The sequence below is a fragment of the Pristis pectinata genome, chromosome 27 (assembly GCF_009764475.1).
Source record: "Pristis pectinata isolate sPriPec2 chromosome 27, sPriPec2.1.pri, whole genome shotgun sequence".
Classification (NCBI taxonomy): Eukaryota; Metazoa; Chordata; class Chondrichthyes; order Rhinopristiformes; family Pristidae; genus Pristis; species Pristis pectinata.
The window spans coordinates 6,720,420-6,736,104 of record NC_067431.1 but is presented as its reverse complement, the minus strand read 5'-3'; the positions used below and the strand labels follow the sequence as shown (position 1 = coordinate 6,736,104).

Sequence of the window (15,685 nt, the reverse complement as noted above, 5' to 3'; positions counted from 1 at the left end):
GGGGAGAGATTGAACAGAATTGGCTCTCCTATACATAGGGCTTCCCCTCACCACCTTGTGCCCACCCCGCCTCCCCTCTTTTGTCCACCTGTCACTGCTCTGCTTTTCCCTCCTATATATTGGGCTTCCCCTCTGCTCCAAGTGTGGCCTCTTCTACATTGGCGAGACTAAACGTAGACTAGGTGACCGTTTCGCAGAACCCCTGCGCTCCATCCGTAACCATGATCTGCATCTCCCCATTGCCAGTCAGTTCAACTCCCCCTCCCACTCCATCATAGATATGTTAGTCCTCAGCCTCCTCCACTGCCAGGAGAAGTCCAAGCACAAACTGGAGGAACAGCACCTAATTTTCTGTCTTAGAACCTTGCAGCCTAACAGCATGAATATTGAATTCTCCTACTTTAGGTAATCCCCACAACCCCCCTCCTCGTACCCACCTCCAGCGATGCCTCTTCTTCCCTTTGCTACCTATCTCTCTTTTTCCTACGCACCTTTTTTTCCTACGCACCTTTGACCCATCCCCCTGTGGATCTGCTCTCCCCTCCTCCCCCGCACCTGCCTATCATTATCTCTTACCTGCATCTACCTATCACCACCTTGTGCCCACCCCTCCTCCCCTCTTTTGTCCACCTATCACTGCTCTGCTTTTCCCTTCTATATATTGGGCTTCCCCAGAACTTTTCCTATCTTCAGTCCTGAAGAAGGATCCTGACCTGAAACGTTGACCGCCTGCTTTTCTCCACGGATGCTGCCTGGCCTGCTGAGTTCCCCCAGCATCGTAGTGTTTTTCATTTGAACAAAATAGTCCTTTATTCCTAAATGTGAAAGGATGAGTAGTTAGCACAGAGATTAAGATAAATTCTTTCACTTCAATGGTTGTAAATGTTTGCATTTCTCTACCCCACAGAGCTGTGGATTCTCAGAAGTAGTGTACATTCATAATTGGTGGATTTTTGGATACTATAAGGGAGCTAGTCATGATCTTACTGAATGGTAGAATGGACTCAAAATAGCCTACTCCTGCTTCTGTAATTTTGGTTTCTATATTCTGAAAGACATCGCTTTCACAATTCCAGCTTTTGTCCCTAGGTGGTTATTCTACAAGTGCAGGATTTAACTTGGTAGTTTGCCAACACTTAGAAAAAGGCCCAGGCATGAAAACTAAGTACTTGGATCAAATATCACAGAGTTTCCAGTATCTCATGGTGAATTAGTACCAAAAATGCTGAAAATTAGAGAGAAAATTAATTATCTAACTCATAAATAAATTCATAATTCAGGATGACAACTCCTACACTTATGATCCACTGCTCAAAGTGCTGTAATTTTTTTCAACTAAAGCTCCATCTTTCTTCTCAGGTGGACACAGAAGAACCAATGCATTGATAGAACAGTACAGTCCTCCTTGGTGTTCTGTCCTAATATTTGTCACCCAACGAATGTCTGTTTGTAGGGTCTTGCTCTCCTTTTTGCATTTACAGATTTAAAGCAGTGACTGCATTTCAGATGCTTCATTGGTTTGTAAGATTTGCTTTGTAAAAGTCATAATACCAATGCAAGTTTCTTTTTATAGCTGAAACTGGAGGGCAGCAGTATACAGACAAGTGAATTATCCAATCCAACTAATTTTTTGCTGACAACATTCCTTTCTTATTGTTTGCATTATTTCTCATTATTGTTTTCAGTGGCTTCAGAGGGAGTGAATATAACAACACAAGCTCACACTACCCATGGTGTTGTGGGAGGCTCGGTCTTGCTTTCTATACAGTACACAGCCAGCAGTTCTGAGACTCCAGTCATTCAGTGGCAGCTGAAGAGGGACAAACCCATCCCTTTGGTCCAGTCCTATGGTACCCGTATCCTGGGCAAGTTACGGCCGGAGTACAAGGATCGTATTGTGATCTTCCGCAATGGGTCTCTGTTGATCCACAACCTGCAGCCAACCGACGAGGGAATGTATGAAGTTGAGATTGCAATCACAGATGATGCCTCCACCGCAGCACAAACACTCAATTTAACTGTCGATAGTAAGTTGGTGGCAGACTGTCTGAGCAATTATATTCTGATGTATATTAAAATAATCATCATTTACCTCCCACATTAAAAAAAATAATTTTGCATTTCCCCTCCAGTTTAATCCTTCTGCTCATATGAAATCACCAACTTGTACTGATTACAGTTTCATGGGCACCAGCAACCTCTGCCAAATACCCAGTGTTAATGTATGAGTGTAGAAGGCAGTGACCTTCAGGAGGTATCCAGCTTTAGGGAGAGAATATATCACTGCCAATCCTGTCCTTATCCAGCTTTTGTTGATCACATGGGATAGAAAAGAAGAATGACTTTCATTTACCTGGAGGTAAATATTAGGTCTGAAGTGTCCCAGTTTAAATCCAACAACACCCTAGCTAATTGTAATGCACCCCACCTAGCTCCTCTCAGCTGAGTAGCATTCTCCTGGTCAGAATGGCTCAGTCCAGCACTAGGCAGTATTGTGTGACCTAGCCACATGATTGGGTGCTCCAGTTGTAGTCTGTATTCCTGGATTTTACAGGGAAGGAGAATCAGTTCTGCTTCTTGCTCCTGATGGATTTGTCATTCTCCTTGCTGCAAAATGTTGATGTACAGACATCAGGTAAGAATGAGATTAGGTTTCTGTGAGAGTTGGAGTCCTAAAATGCTAAAAGGTTTTTCATGTAATGTGACAGAAAAGAGAACAAATTATGTCCAGATTTCATATCTACCTGCAGTAGTACCTCAATGAACATGTAAACTGTGCTCCTGAATTGTTAGTATGCCAACTGGAACTGTTTCTGACTTTCCTCACTTTTTAACTCCCTGATACTAATGAGTGAAGTGAGGGAAGACTTTGACATCTGCAATGTTTTCAATTTATATTCTGATGTCTGGTTAATTGGATAAAAGCCAGCCTTTTCTTTCAGACTATTGACATGGCATAACGTAATTGAATGGTGTGGTCCATTTCCCTGGCCAGTTTATGAGCTTCCACCCACTGAATTGTTCAACACATTTAAAATTCTACTGCCAGAATCCACTAAGTCCCATTCACCCATCACTCTTGTGCAAGTGGTCCTTCACATACACCACCAATTCCCTCCCACTCCCAAACCCAGTACCAATTTGTCTCCACCTTTGCCTCTGTGTCACTATATCACTGATTATGCTCCAATACTCATTATATAATTACAAGTTGTTATTGTTGTTGTTGCATGGGACATGCTATGTTTTACAGCCTTGTGCCCATTGTCTGTTTTCTGCCTTGGATTATCCAGTCCCTGTGACGAAGCCCGTGGTGATCTTATCATCCTCTACAGTATTGGAACTGAGTGAATACGTAACATTAAACTGTTCACATGAAAATGGAACGAAACCAATATATACATGGCTGAAAGGAGGAAAACCCTTAGAAAGTGATGAAAGGTTCTCTTTGTCCAGTGATCAGAAAACGCTGACCATCTCACAGGTCCACGTAACTGATGATGACATTTACAGCTGTACAGTGGAGAACCCAATCAGCAGCTCTCGAAGCATACCGGTCAAACTGACGGTGTACAGTAAGTACAAAACCAATATTTAGGGGGACACTCAGGATCAGTGGGAAACAATGTGAGAAAGTGGGAGGATTTATAGAAGCAATAATATGGATAACAAAATGAAAATATGGTGACATTTACAACAGCATGTCAAATATCGTAGCTTTTCACTATTGGCAAAGACAATTAGCTCAAAAACATTTAAAGGTAGGTAAGAGTCGTGGAAGCACGCAGCATGGAATCAAGCCATTCAGCCTACTGTGTCCACACCAACCGATGGGCACCCTTCTGTATTAATCCCACCTTCTAGCACTTGACTCTGGCCTCCTGTGCCTAGGTGATTCAAGTGCTCATCTAGGCACTTCTTATGCTATCAGCGTAAGGTTTCTGAAATACTCATTATGGATTCTGATGTTCGAGAACATCTGAAAATAAGGCATTGCATGTAGTCTTAAGCTACGATTTAGTTTACCCATGGAGCATGGGAAACTTTGTAAGTCCATTCCTCAGGAGCCTCTCTTAGAAGGATCACATCGGAGCATCCAGCATGTGACACTGCCACTTTGTGGAATAAGTGATTACAGGGCCTCCACAGATAGATCTTTGGAGATTTGGAGCCATATCTTCATGATGCTTCCAATGAAGACGCAGAAGGCTGATCAGGCAAGAGACACAACTCTCCCTGCTGCACCCACAGTTAAAACGTTGGGTGAGACAGTGTCCCTCAACCAAAGATGGTTCAGTCCCCTTCCAGAAATGTGTTTTGATCTCTGATCTGTCTAACCACTAAACAGGCTAGATGTGCCCTACTTTCCTAAGTTGTGACCAAGTGCTGAATCCTAAACTGATGCTTAAGAGCAACTATATAAGGCCTTGGTAAGATCAAATCTGAATCTTTTGTAAATTTAACAGCATTGTGGGTATACTCATATCTTAAGGACTGCAGTGGTTCAAAAAGGCAGTTCACCACCACCTTCTCAAGAGCAAATAGGGATGGGCAATTAAATGCTGACTCGGCCTGCGAAGCCCACATCCCTTCAATGAATATATTAATAAAAAGGTCATTAGAAAGACTCAGTGAGAAGAATTTTATCTTAGTGAAGAGATTTGTTAGAATCTGGAGTGGCCAGCAAGGAACAGTGTTGGATTCAGGAACTTTAAAGCATTTCAAGGGGGAGTGGATATATATTTGAACATTTTAAATAAAGGAAATTGAGGCAAAACTAGATAATACTTTTACAGAATAGATCAGGCAGATTAGGGAAAATGTCCTCCTCCTGTGCAGTAATTCCTTTGTACTGTTCTTCTACTTGTCGTTAAGAAAGTTTCACTTATAATTCAGAAGCATGAAGTACAAATAATGATGTGTTTGTGTTTCTTGTAGGGCGGAGCTCTTTATACATTATCCTGTGTACAGGGGGGATTTTCATTCTGGTTACCTTGGTTACTGTTTGTGCTTGCTGGAAACCATCAAAAAAGTAAGATTTATTTGAGGTTCCTGCTTTTATGTTTTCTCTGCTTGTTTCTGTGTTTACGGAATGATTCATTAAAAAGAAATGTGGTAGTGTAGTGATTATGTCACTGGATTAGTAACCTGAATTCAAATCCTGCACAGGCAGTTGGAGAATTCTAATTCATATAAGAATCTGGAAATAAAAATCTATATAATTTTTGCATTACCTCAACTTGTCCTTTGGAGCATGAAACCTACTCATAGAATCACACAGCACTGAATGGGCCTTTGACCCACCTCATCCATGCTGATCATGGTGCTTACCTATGCTAATCCTATCTGCCCACATTAAGCCCTTATACTGTACCTCTTTGCCTTTCCTATCCAAGTACCTATCCAAGTGGTTTCATTTTAGAGAACCTTACCTGTTCTCTTAAATGAAACCAATCCCACATTTCAGTGTTTGTTTCTAAAAAGCCTCATAAGAACATAAGAGATAGGCCATCTGGCTCCTTGAGCCTACTCTACCATCATCAAAATCATTGCTGTTTTTTTACTGCATTGCCTCATGTACTATCCCTCTGTCCCTTGATTCCCTTTATATTGGGAAAACTATGGATTTCTTTATTTTGAATGAACTCAACAACCAAGACTCCAGCACTCTCCAGTGTAGAGAATTCCAAAGATTCACCACCATTTGAGTGAAGAAATTCCTCCCCATCTCAGTCCTGCGTGACCCACCCCTAATTCTGAGACCTGTGACTCCTGGTTCTGAACTCTTTAGCCGGGGAAAACATTGACCCTGTATCCAGCCTGTCATTGTCATGCAAGAATTTTCTAACGTTCAATGAGATGTCCACTCATCCTTCTGAACTATAGAGAACATACACCTAGTCCACTCAATCTCTCCTCATATGGCAAAGCTAGCGTCCCTGGAACTAGTCTAGTGAACATTCACTGCACTCCCCTTATGGCAAGTATATTCTTAGGTAGGGAGACCAGAACATTACACAGACTCTAGGTATAATTTCACCAAGGGCCTATACAAATGTAGCAAAACTTCCTTACTCCTGTTTTCAAATCCTCTTGAAATAAACTATAACATATGTTTTGCCTTCATAATCACATGCTGGCTTTCAGTGGCTCGTGTAAACAGATACCTGAATTTCTTTGAACATCAACATACCCAATCTCACCATTTAAAAAATGCTCTGCTTTTCTGTTTCTCTTGAAGTTTTCTGAAAAGGTACCCAGTTGTATCAAACTATTGGAGAATCACTTTCTCAGGGTGATTAAGGTGAGCAGTATTTGCCACTCTTGCCAGCAACTGCATGCTATGAATCAGTTGAGAGAATATGTAATTTTGATCAATTTTGCACATGTATAGACACCAACAGCTCCATCAGATGTATGGCAAAATAGAGTTAGTTTCAGCTTAGTCTATCGTCATATACACCAGGGTGCAATGAAGTTCCTTACTCGCGTGAAGCTCATTTAGTGTTTCAGGTCGAAAACCCTTTGTCAGGCAAAGCGTCTTCAGTCTGAAACATTGACGTGCACTTATTTTTCACATGTCTGTCTATACTCATAACAGTTTTTTAAAAGTTCATGCCTTTTAAAGCCAGATCGGTAAATAAGGATTTATCTTCTATTTGACATACTTTTTCATCTCTTGCTGTCTGGGGCAATTCCTAAATGAAATCTTGAGCTCATAGTTTGGCTTAAGTTTGCTCTGCATATGTTCTTGTTGGAGTAATTTACCTGTCTGTCGAAAGAGCTGCATCAAGTTCAATACAGCAGCTAACTCCAGTCTGTGAGTCAGTAATATTTCAGTGTAATGTTTGTTTTGCAATGTGTATCTACATTTCTATGTAATGTAATAATTTGAAGTTTGCTGATGGCATAAAACTGGGTGAAATTGTGAGTTGTGAAGAGGGCACAGAGAGTTCAAGGCAATTTATTCATGTTGGGTAGCCGAACAAATACACGGCAAATGCAAAATAACATGGATAAACATGAAATCATCCACTACGGTAGGAAATACAAAAGGGCAGAGCGTTACTTAAGTCGTCACAGATTGGGAAATGTTGATGTACAAAGGGACCTGGGTGTCACGGAAACCAAAATGGTTATTGTAGCCAAAGAGCCATTTGGAGTCTGGAGCCATAGATGTACCAAGATCTTATTCAATACAAGCATACATGCAGCAGAGATCATGAGGAAACATCTCCTTGAAAATCAAATACATCAAATTTTATTCTCTCTAAGTACAGCGATTGTACTTGTCAGGTGATTGACAGTCCATCAAATGTAACATGACCATTTTTGGTGAGCCTGGTAGCGAAGTAGCTTTTCTAGAAACTCCCATAGTCCTATGCATTAGTTTAAGACAGAGCACAATTACATCAGATACCTTAACTCTAAAATGTCTCCTTGTTCTAACTGCTAGACCCTATTCCTGGTATCAGTAACTGATCTCGGATATCTGGTACATTTCACATCTCTCTTTAGTGCATTGATCACTCATATCCTAATCTCATTAGTAGTTTGTGGCTTGCAATTTTACTGTGTCTCTTAAGACTGTGAGATGAGGAAAGATTGAGTTGACTAGGCCTGTATTCTCTAGAATTTAGAAGAATGACGGGGATCTCATTGAAACATACAGAATTCTGATAGGGCTAGAGACAAGATGTTGGGAGGACGTTTCCCTTGGCTGGGACCAGGCAGGGGTGGGGCTTTGTGATTATGGAATGAGGAAGTCTCAAGAAATTGAGTAAAGCATTAAGGATTGAGATGAGAGATTTCTTCATTGGGTGGTGAACCTGTGGAATTCTCTACTACAGAGGCAGTGGAGGTCAAGTCACTGAATGTATTTAAGAAGAAATAGACAGATTTCTAGACACACAAAGCTCCAAAGGATTTGGGGAGAGAATGCAAATGTGGTATGGAGTCATTGTATTGAATATGAAGCAGGCATGAAGAGCTGAATGGCTGCTCCTATTCCTATTTCCTCTGTGTTAATGTTTCTTCAGCTGACTGCTGATAAGTGACTGCCACAGTATGGCTGCTGTCTGGTTCTTCATTCTTCTTTGAGGATTTGTACCTTAACTCAACAAAGTCCCATGACTTGCTGGCCCAATAGAGAGATAGCATTTCCCCTTTTGAGAAATCATGGCAAACAAATTTGTCCAAAAGCTGACATGGTGCAGACAAAAATCACCTTAGTGCAACATTAACTGCATTATTTTGCAGACAGTTCTGCATAAATTAACACCACATGTTAATTATGAAAGACTTCTTGGCATACCCTAGTGCTGCTTTCTTCTCATCCCTCTGACTTAAATGACATCAATGGTAGTATAATGCCCAATATTCATCCCTGGTGAGATTTTCAACCATGTTGGTCTGGATCATGACTGTTGCCATTCTCTTACAGAATAAGACAACTTTTAATAACCCTGAAGGCTCAAACTGAGTATTATTAAAAAGACTGGGCATTGTGCCAAACAAACCGCAAGTAGACTGACCCAAACTGAGATCCCGGTCAACACACTCCCAGGTGATTTCAGCAGTTTGTTCGTCAATACAAAGAAGTGCCAGGAGAAATTCTGCAGAAAGAAAAGTGGTTCTTGTGTTCTTCAGATCAGAAATTACTGCAAAACAAGAGAAAGACCTCTGATAACAGACACCTTCATGGTAGGAGGTTGCCAGGGTAGTGTCTGTAAAAGTATCATTGCCTTCTATGAATGCCTGCACTTTGGGAAGCCCTTCACTGGAGCCAAATGCCCTTACAATTGGCTCGAGTGGCAAGAGAGAGCCTTTCTTGATTTCTCAATGCCACAGTGAGTGGCATTGCAGAAATGCCTCTCACTGTGCCACAAAAATATGCCACAAAGCAAGTGCATTATGACATGAAGATCCTATTGGAGAAAGAGCACTGGTGTTCTTCCTGATGTCCCAGCCAATATTTATCCCTCATCATACAAGCTCTTTCAAACAGTAATGATATAATAATCAGATAATCTGCTTATTGATCTTCTTCTTGTACCTTTACGGTTTGCAGGAGCTTGCTGTATGCATATTGGCTGGGTCCTTCCAGCATCACAGCACTGCGTTATATTTGGAGCATTTCATTGGTTATAAAATACTTTGTGGCAACCTGAAATTGTGAAAACCACATAGCTGCAACTCACCATAAAGTGCATAACAATCAACATGAAAGACTGTCTCCTTTAAGCCTCACTGTTTTTCTTGTTAATTAAGAAATAAAGGAAAAGGAGAAAAAGAGGGATCCCAAGGTCCTACAGAGCAGAATGAAGATCAAGCCAAGCATGAAGGTACAGTGCATTTTGAGTGTGGTTATAGGTTGTGCAATGCAAGCCTCTGTTTCTTGACATGGCAAGGTTGGTGGGATGGCTGAAAAACATTAATACAGTCTCCTACTGAGCAGATTGTTTTGTCTTTTTTCTGGCAATTTTGTAAGAAAATTGGGAATATTAAAATGAGTCACTAAAGCATGGAGGACTGGAGGTTAGATGGAATACGACATTCTTTTTGGTTACAGCATAAGCATCTGGATAAAAATAGACAGTCTTATTCAGTGAATCCACAAGAAAGACTATTGTGGCGCAGAAGCGTGACTCCCTGACACAAGGGAATGCTTTCTTCTAGAGACTGTTCCAAATATTGTCAGGACAGAGCAGAAAGAACTTTAATCAGTTGCCTACATATTAGTTTGATTGGATTACTTGATGCAATAATGAACATAAGACTAGAAGTTTCATCTCGTAGAGCAATGATTTTGTGCAATGGAATTTTAAAAAAAACCTGAAAAACAGTAAAAAGATTTGGTTAGACCACACCTGAAATATGCAAGCAGTTTTAAGCACCGAACCTTAGGAAAAATACAATGCTCTGAAGGAGTGCAGGATGGGTTTACCAGGACAATAATTGGACCAAGCATTAAATTACAAGGAAAAATTAGACAAACTAGGGTTGTATTACCTGGAGTTTAGAATGTTACCATCTATATGTAAAAGGAAACTAATGGAATGGACAGAAAGAAACCATTTCAACTTGTTGGGCAGCCCAATGATAGGAGGGCAGACACTAAAAATTAGAGTTAAGCCTTTCAAGAGTGAAATTAGGAATTTCTTAAAGGCACAGTGTGATTCAGGTTTAGTTCTCTCCTTCACAAATAGCAATTGATGCCAGGCCATCGTTAATTTTAAATCCGAGATTAATATATTTTGCTAACTAAAAGTATTATGAAGAAAAATCAGGTATATGGAATTAGGTCATATATCAGCTAAAATTTCATAAAATGACTGAACTAGCTCAGGTGGCTGAATTATCCTGATCTGTACCTATGTTCCTAACTCCATCACTTGCATTCAACAAGCCCTCATACCTAACAGTAACATGATCAACTGCACCCACCTGGGACTACAGAAAGCCTCACATTCGCATCTGACAGCTTGCATATACTGTGAGCTATGCACTTTCACACTTACTAACACACTTCTCTTTATCCTGCAGGTGGTGCACAGTTGCAGGCAACAACAGTTAACTGGTGGGAACAGGTATGGTCACATGACCTGCCACCTGGTCTTTGCCATAACTGGAATTGTTGTTGCATTGTCCATGGCCAGTGGCAGGAGTAATCATGTTAGATAACAGTATCCTTAGAAATAATCTTCTTTACCACGTGCCACTTGTGATTCACAAGCTACTGATGGAATAAGCAAGCACCTCTTACTCTACATCCTTCCTCTTACCACAGCCCTATTCTGTGCCCTTTTCCCTTCAAAGGGCCAAGAACTTGGCCATGTAATGGTATAAGAACATAAATACATACTGTCACTCAATTTAATGCTCACAGATAGCAGCTCAGAATCTTAGGAGCTACTTTAGAGGTCAGATTTACATGTGAGCTCCAAGCATGATAGGCCTACAGGCAGGGCAGGGTGAAAAGTTAGTGCAGGGGCCACATCCCTGGATGATTTGATCTAAAGGAGATAGAGACAGATCAATCGTACAACCTACAGTTGATAGGTTTGCACAATGAAATTGGTGCATTGACATTTCCACCAGAAACTTTATGTGCAACGTAAAGAAGCTTAGAGGCATCGTGTCAAACCTTGCGCCAGCCTTTGAATAGAGTTTGGAACCCAACCTTATTAACAGGGATGGTAGGCAGCTCCATTAACACACTTGTGGACCCAATCATAATGTAAAGTCTGATGGCCAATGTCTCCACTTAATTAAGCACAGGCAGAAGCTATCCAACATTATAATGATGCAACAGAAGATCAGGCAAGTTCAGACTATAACAGTAGTCCAGCAATCTATCCCCACCAAAAGATTACCAGCATTACTGGAACACTAACCTAGGGGAGTGGCATTGACTTCAAGAAGCACGAATCTGCTGTCCTCTCACAGGGCGATAGCAATCATGATCCCTGCATTGCCATTTTGCTAATTCCTTGCTGTTGTCTGTCAATCAGTCCAGACTCGTGCTGCCTATGCCAAGAGAGTGCAGTTTACAGGTCTTCTATTACCAGATATGAACAAAGTCGACCTTCAGGGAAATCTTGTACTGTGCGTAAGACAGGAGCTTTCTATTAGTCCTGCAGCAGACATTAGGGTAGCACTGTATGACAGTTCTTGCAGCAGGCTAAGGCATTAAAGGATTGCACAAGGGTGATTATTTGCTATTTCTGTGCAATTTTGTGTGCTTTGTTTATAAATTTTGCTTAGAATATTTTTTTAAATTTTATTTTTGCACTGTGGCCGAGAGATGATCAGCTGCAAAGGGAAGGTAAGACGCAGAGTGTAGTGGAATGTGAAATTGAGATTGCATTTACTGGTAGTGCAATTGGATGAGTTTGTCACAGGCAGACTGGATCAAAAGGAGATATCTAAGTTGCCTACTCCTCTTTCCATTCCTCTCCCTCCTCCTACTCAGCTTATTGAATAGCCTGAGCCTATAATAGCATGGATTACATAGTAAAACCACCAGAAACCACGACAGCCAATCTGCTTAATACTACGGCCCTCCTCCAAAGGGATCTTGGCGGTGAAATGATTATACAGTAAAACAGGTAATACTAGAAATAATCATAAGGTCAGACAGCATCTGAGGAGAGAGAAACAGTTGACTTTTCATCAGAACAGCAGAATTATTGTTGCAAAGAATGATCTGATCTATTACAGTTCATGTTGAAATATGGCTTTCGTTGTATGCATGTTTTCCACATGTGTGAGTTGTGTATTAGATCATGAGTCGTGACATCATCAGATGGCCCTTGCGGCCCAGTAGACAACCTTTGGTCGGCCATAGTAGCTTCAATGCAGATGGCACAGAGGACTGCCAGAAAATTAAGATGTCATGATAGCTGCCAGGAAATGGCACTGTTCAGTATGATAAATTGTGCATTGTAAAGCATACACCAGTTGGGCATTGAGGAAGTGAGATCCCTTTCTGTCATGGTGTATCTCAGAGCCAAGTAAAGATACCTTGTAAAGTGAAGTGCAATCCTTCTGAAGTCATGTGCTTACTGCTCCCTGAGACAAGAGAAGATGAAATGTAGTTAGATCTCTTTAAAACGGATCTCTACTGTCCTCCCTCACACAAAAATAGATGGAAAGCCCCGTGTCTCTGTGGGTTTCCTTCGGGTGCTCCAGTTTCCTCCCACATTCCAAAGACGTATGGGTTAGGAAGTTGTGGGCATGCTATGTTGGCACCGGAATTGTGACAACATTTGCAGGCTGCTCCCAGAACACTCTACGCAAAAGATGCATTTCACTGTGTCTTTCAATGTACATGTGACTAATAAAGATATCTTACCTAATATTTCCAGCTCCAACCTGGTGACTTTGACATAGACAGACTGGAGAGTTATTGTTAAGACATACTTCAGTGTGCAAGGATATGGGCGGCACAGTGGTGCAGCTAGTAGGGCCACTGCGTCACAGCTGCAGTGACCTGGGTTCAACCCTGTGCAGTTTGCACATTCTCCCTGCAACTGCATGGGTTTCTTCTGGGTGCTTCAGTTTCCTTCCACATCTCAAAAAACATCTGGGTTTGTATGTTAATTGGCCACTGTAAATTGCCCCTGGTGCATTGAGTGGTAGAATCTGAGCGGAGCTGATGGGGAATGTGAGGAGGATAAAATGGGTTAGGATCGGATCAGTATAAAACTGAGTGCTTGATGATCAGTGTGGACTTGGTGAGCTGAAGGGCCTGTTTCTGTGCTGTATCTCACAGGCCATAATTTGCATGTGTCTTGGCCTTGACAGCTTTTGTCATGCAGTCCTCCAAGGTGGCTGGACCAGACGGCAGATTTTACGGAGAATGTCCTTACTAAAGTGCAGACGATTCACATACTTATTTGAAAATGATCAATCATGAGATCCTTCATTTTTTTTGTGCCACTGAATGTAAGATCCCAGGATTTGACATTTGATTGGCAGAGGTATTAACCAATGATCTCCTCTCATTGCCTTCACAGTGTATTTCTGGAGGGTTTCCTGGTACCTTGCAGATACAGGATCATTCTCCTTTGTATTTCCTCCTCTTAAGGTGTGAAGCAGTGTCAGAAAATCATAGAGCCCATACAGTGCAAAAACATAATTGTTTCTCAGATCAGCATCTGTTGTAGACATCCCTATGAATCTATGAACTCTTGCCTACATCTACTACAGCAGCAGTGTACCTACCCATTAGGAGTTTCAGACTAGATTTAAGTTGCTAGCCACTCATGGTATTGGTTCCCCATCTGAGACCTGCACCCAATAAGCTTCACATCATGTAGGTATCACAAATTAATGTTCATTTTTGTGGCCTATCCAATTTAGTCCACCATTTCTTTCCAAGTTACCTCTCATCTTATTGTGTTTGATTCTAATTTTAAAAAGACTCAGCTGTCATCTAGTGTTAGAAGTAGAATATTACCAGAGTTAAAATGAGGTTAGTGCATTGAGAGTAATTTACTACTTCTGTGAAAGTTTGTGAATGGAAAGAGAAATCAAGAAGATGTATAACAGATAGTGATCCTTTACTGGATTTTTCCACCTCTTCAGAAAGTTAAATTAATATTGTATACTTTAGGGTTCTGTTGAGAGTGGATATGGCTGGTATAACACTAACTTCCTAAAGGGTTTATCTGAGTAAACATGGGCAAATCAGTTTAACATTTATGGCATGAACATTTTTTAAAATTTTTAATTAGTGACAGAAATACCAAATACCAGGAAAAAATTTACTGGCAGCAACCAGCGTTGACTTCAAAAATAAGGAATTGCGTTTGATCACAGAACTGTGGACAGGAACAGCAGTGGATGAGGTTGACATGAATCTTAAGAAAACCTTTCAACAAATAGAACTTATCTTGGGGGATATTAAGGGTTATAGAATTCACAGAGAGCGAAAATTTAATCTTGAAGTAGTTAACAGCATCTTGTTAATTATTTTATGTATTGTATTCCTTTCTCAATAGAACTGCTACCAAAAGGAGCAGAGCACAAACGTGAGCGAAAGAACCATAAGGGATTATACGTCATCAAAGAAAAGGTATGAGAGGCAGTACCTTGTCTCTGGTTGCTATAAGTGTTTCAGCTGCTCAATGACAGGTCTGGCACTACAAAACAGTAATAAAATCTGTGTTTCTAAAAACACATACACATAACATGTAGGTTTGGAAAAGATATGCTGGAAGTATCATTGATAGTTTCACTGAATTCAAGAAAACTTGTGCACAGGCCATTCAGGCCACTATGTCTGTGGCAGTCAAACAAAGAGGTACCCAGCTTAATTCCATCTTTCAGCACCAGGTCCATGGCCCTGCAGGTCGCAGCTCATAAAATACATATCCAGATGCTCACTTAAATACGAAAAAGGGTTTCTGCCTTGTCACCCTTTTTAATTTCCTCATCTCCCCTCTAATCTTTTTAATCTGTGACTTCTGGGTTTCAGCCCATAGATCCTTCCTGTTTTCTCTGTCTCAGCCCTTCACAATCTTATCCACCTTAATTAATTCCCCTCAAAATCTTCTATGCCAAAAAACTAATCCGGCATAACCAGTCTTTCTCCATAACTAAATTTATTTTTCTTGGCAACAAGTTCATAAAAGTCCTTTGCATCCTCTCCAGTGCAATCACATCTTTCCTGCAATGTGGTGACCAGAATTCAATATTGTTGTTATTAATTACTTATTATTTATTGGTTTATTATTGTCACATGTACTGAGATACAGTGAAAGACTTATGTTTGCGTACCATCCAGGCAGATCATTTCCATGCATAAGCACATCGAGGTAATACAAAAGGAAAAAAAAAAGCAGAATGCAGAATATAATGTTATAGTTAAAGAGAAAGTGCAGTGTAGGTAGACAAATTAAGTGCATGGGCCATGACGATGTAGACTGAGAGATCAAGAGTTCATTTTTATTGTATAAGAGATCTGTTCAAGAGTCTTATAACAATGGGGTAGAAGCTGTCCTTAAGCCTGGTGTACGTGTTCTCAAGCTTTTGTATACTGTTCTGATGGGAATGGGTAGAAGACAGAATGACCAGGGTGGGAGGGGTCCTTGACTATCTTGGCTGCTTTCCCAAAACAGTGGGAAGTGTTGACAGAGTCAACGGATGGGAGGCTGGTTTCTGTGAAACGTTCACAATT

At 40.8% G+C, this 15,685-nt stretch overlaps 1 protein-coding gene across 1 annotated transcript in view; it reads left to right on the top strand.

Annotated features, from left to right (window-relative positions):
* The window catches only part of LOC127583749 (hepatocyte cell adhesion molecule-like), a 56,492-nt gene that overhangs the window by 34,284 nt on the left and 6,523 nt on the right, over positions 1-15,685 (top strand). The window contains exons 2-6 of the mRNA XM_052040053.1: positions 1,686-2,027; positions 3,294-3,575; positions 4,939-5,032; positions 9,271-9,344; positions 14,508-14,581. Of these exons, the coding sequence (XP_051896013.1) occupies positions 1,686-2,027; positions 3,294-3,575; positions 4,939-5,032; positions 9,271-9,344; positions 14,508-14,581 (866 nt within the window). The remainder of the gene's footprint in view (positions 1-1,685; positions 2,028-3,293; positions 3,576-4,938; positions 5,033-9,270; positions 9,345-14,507; positions 14,582-15,685) is intronic.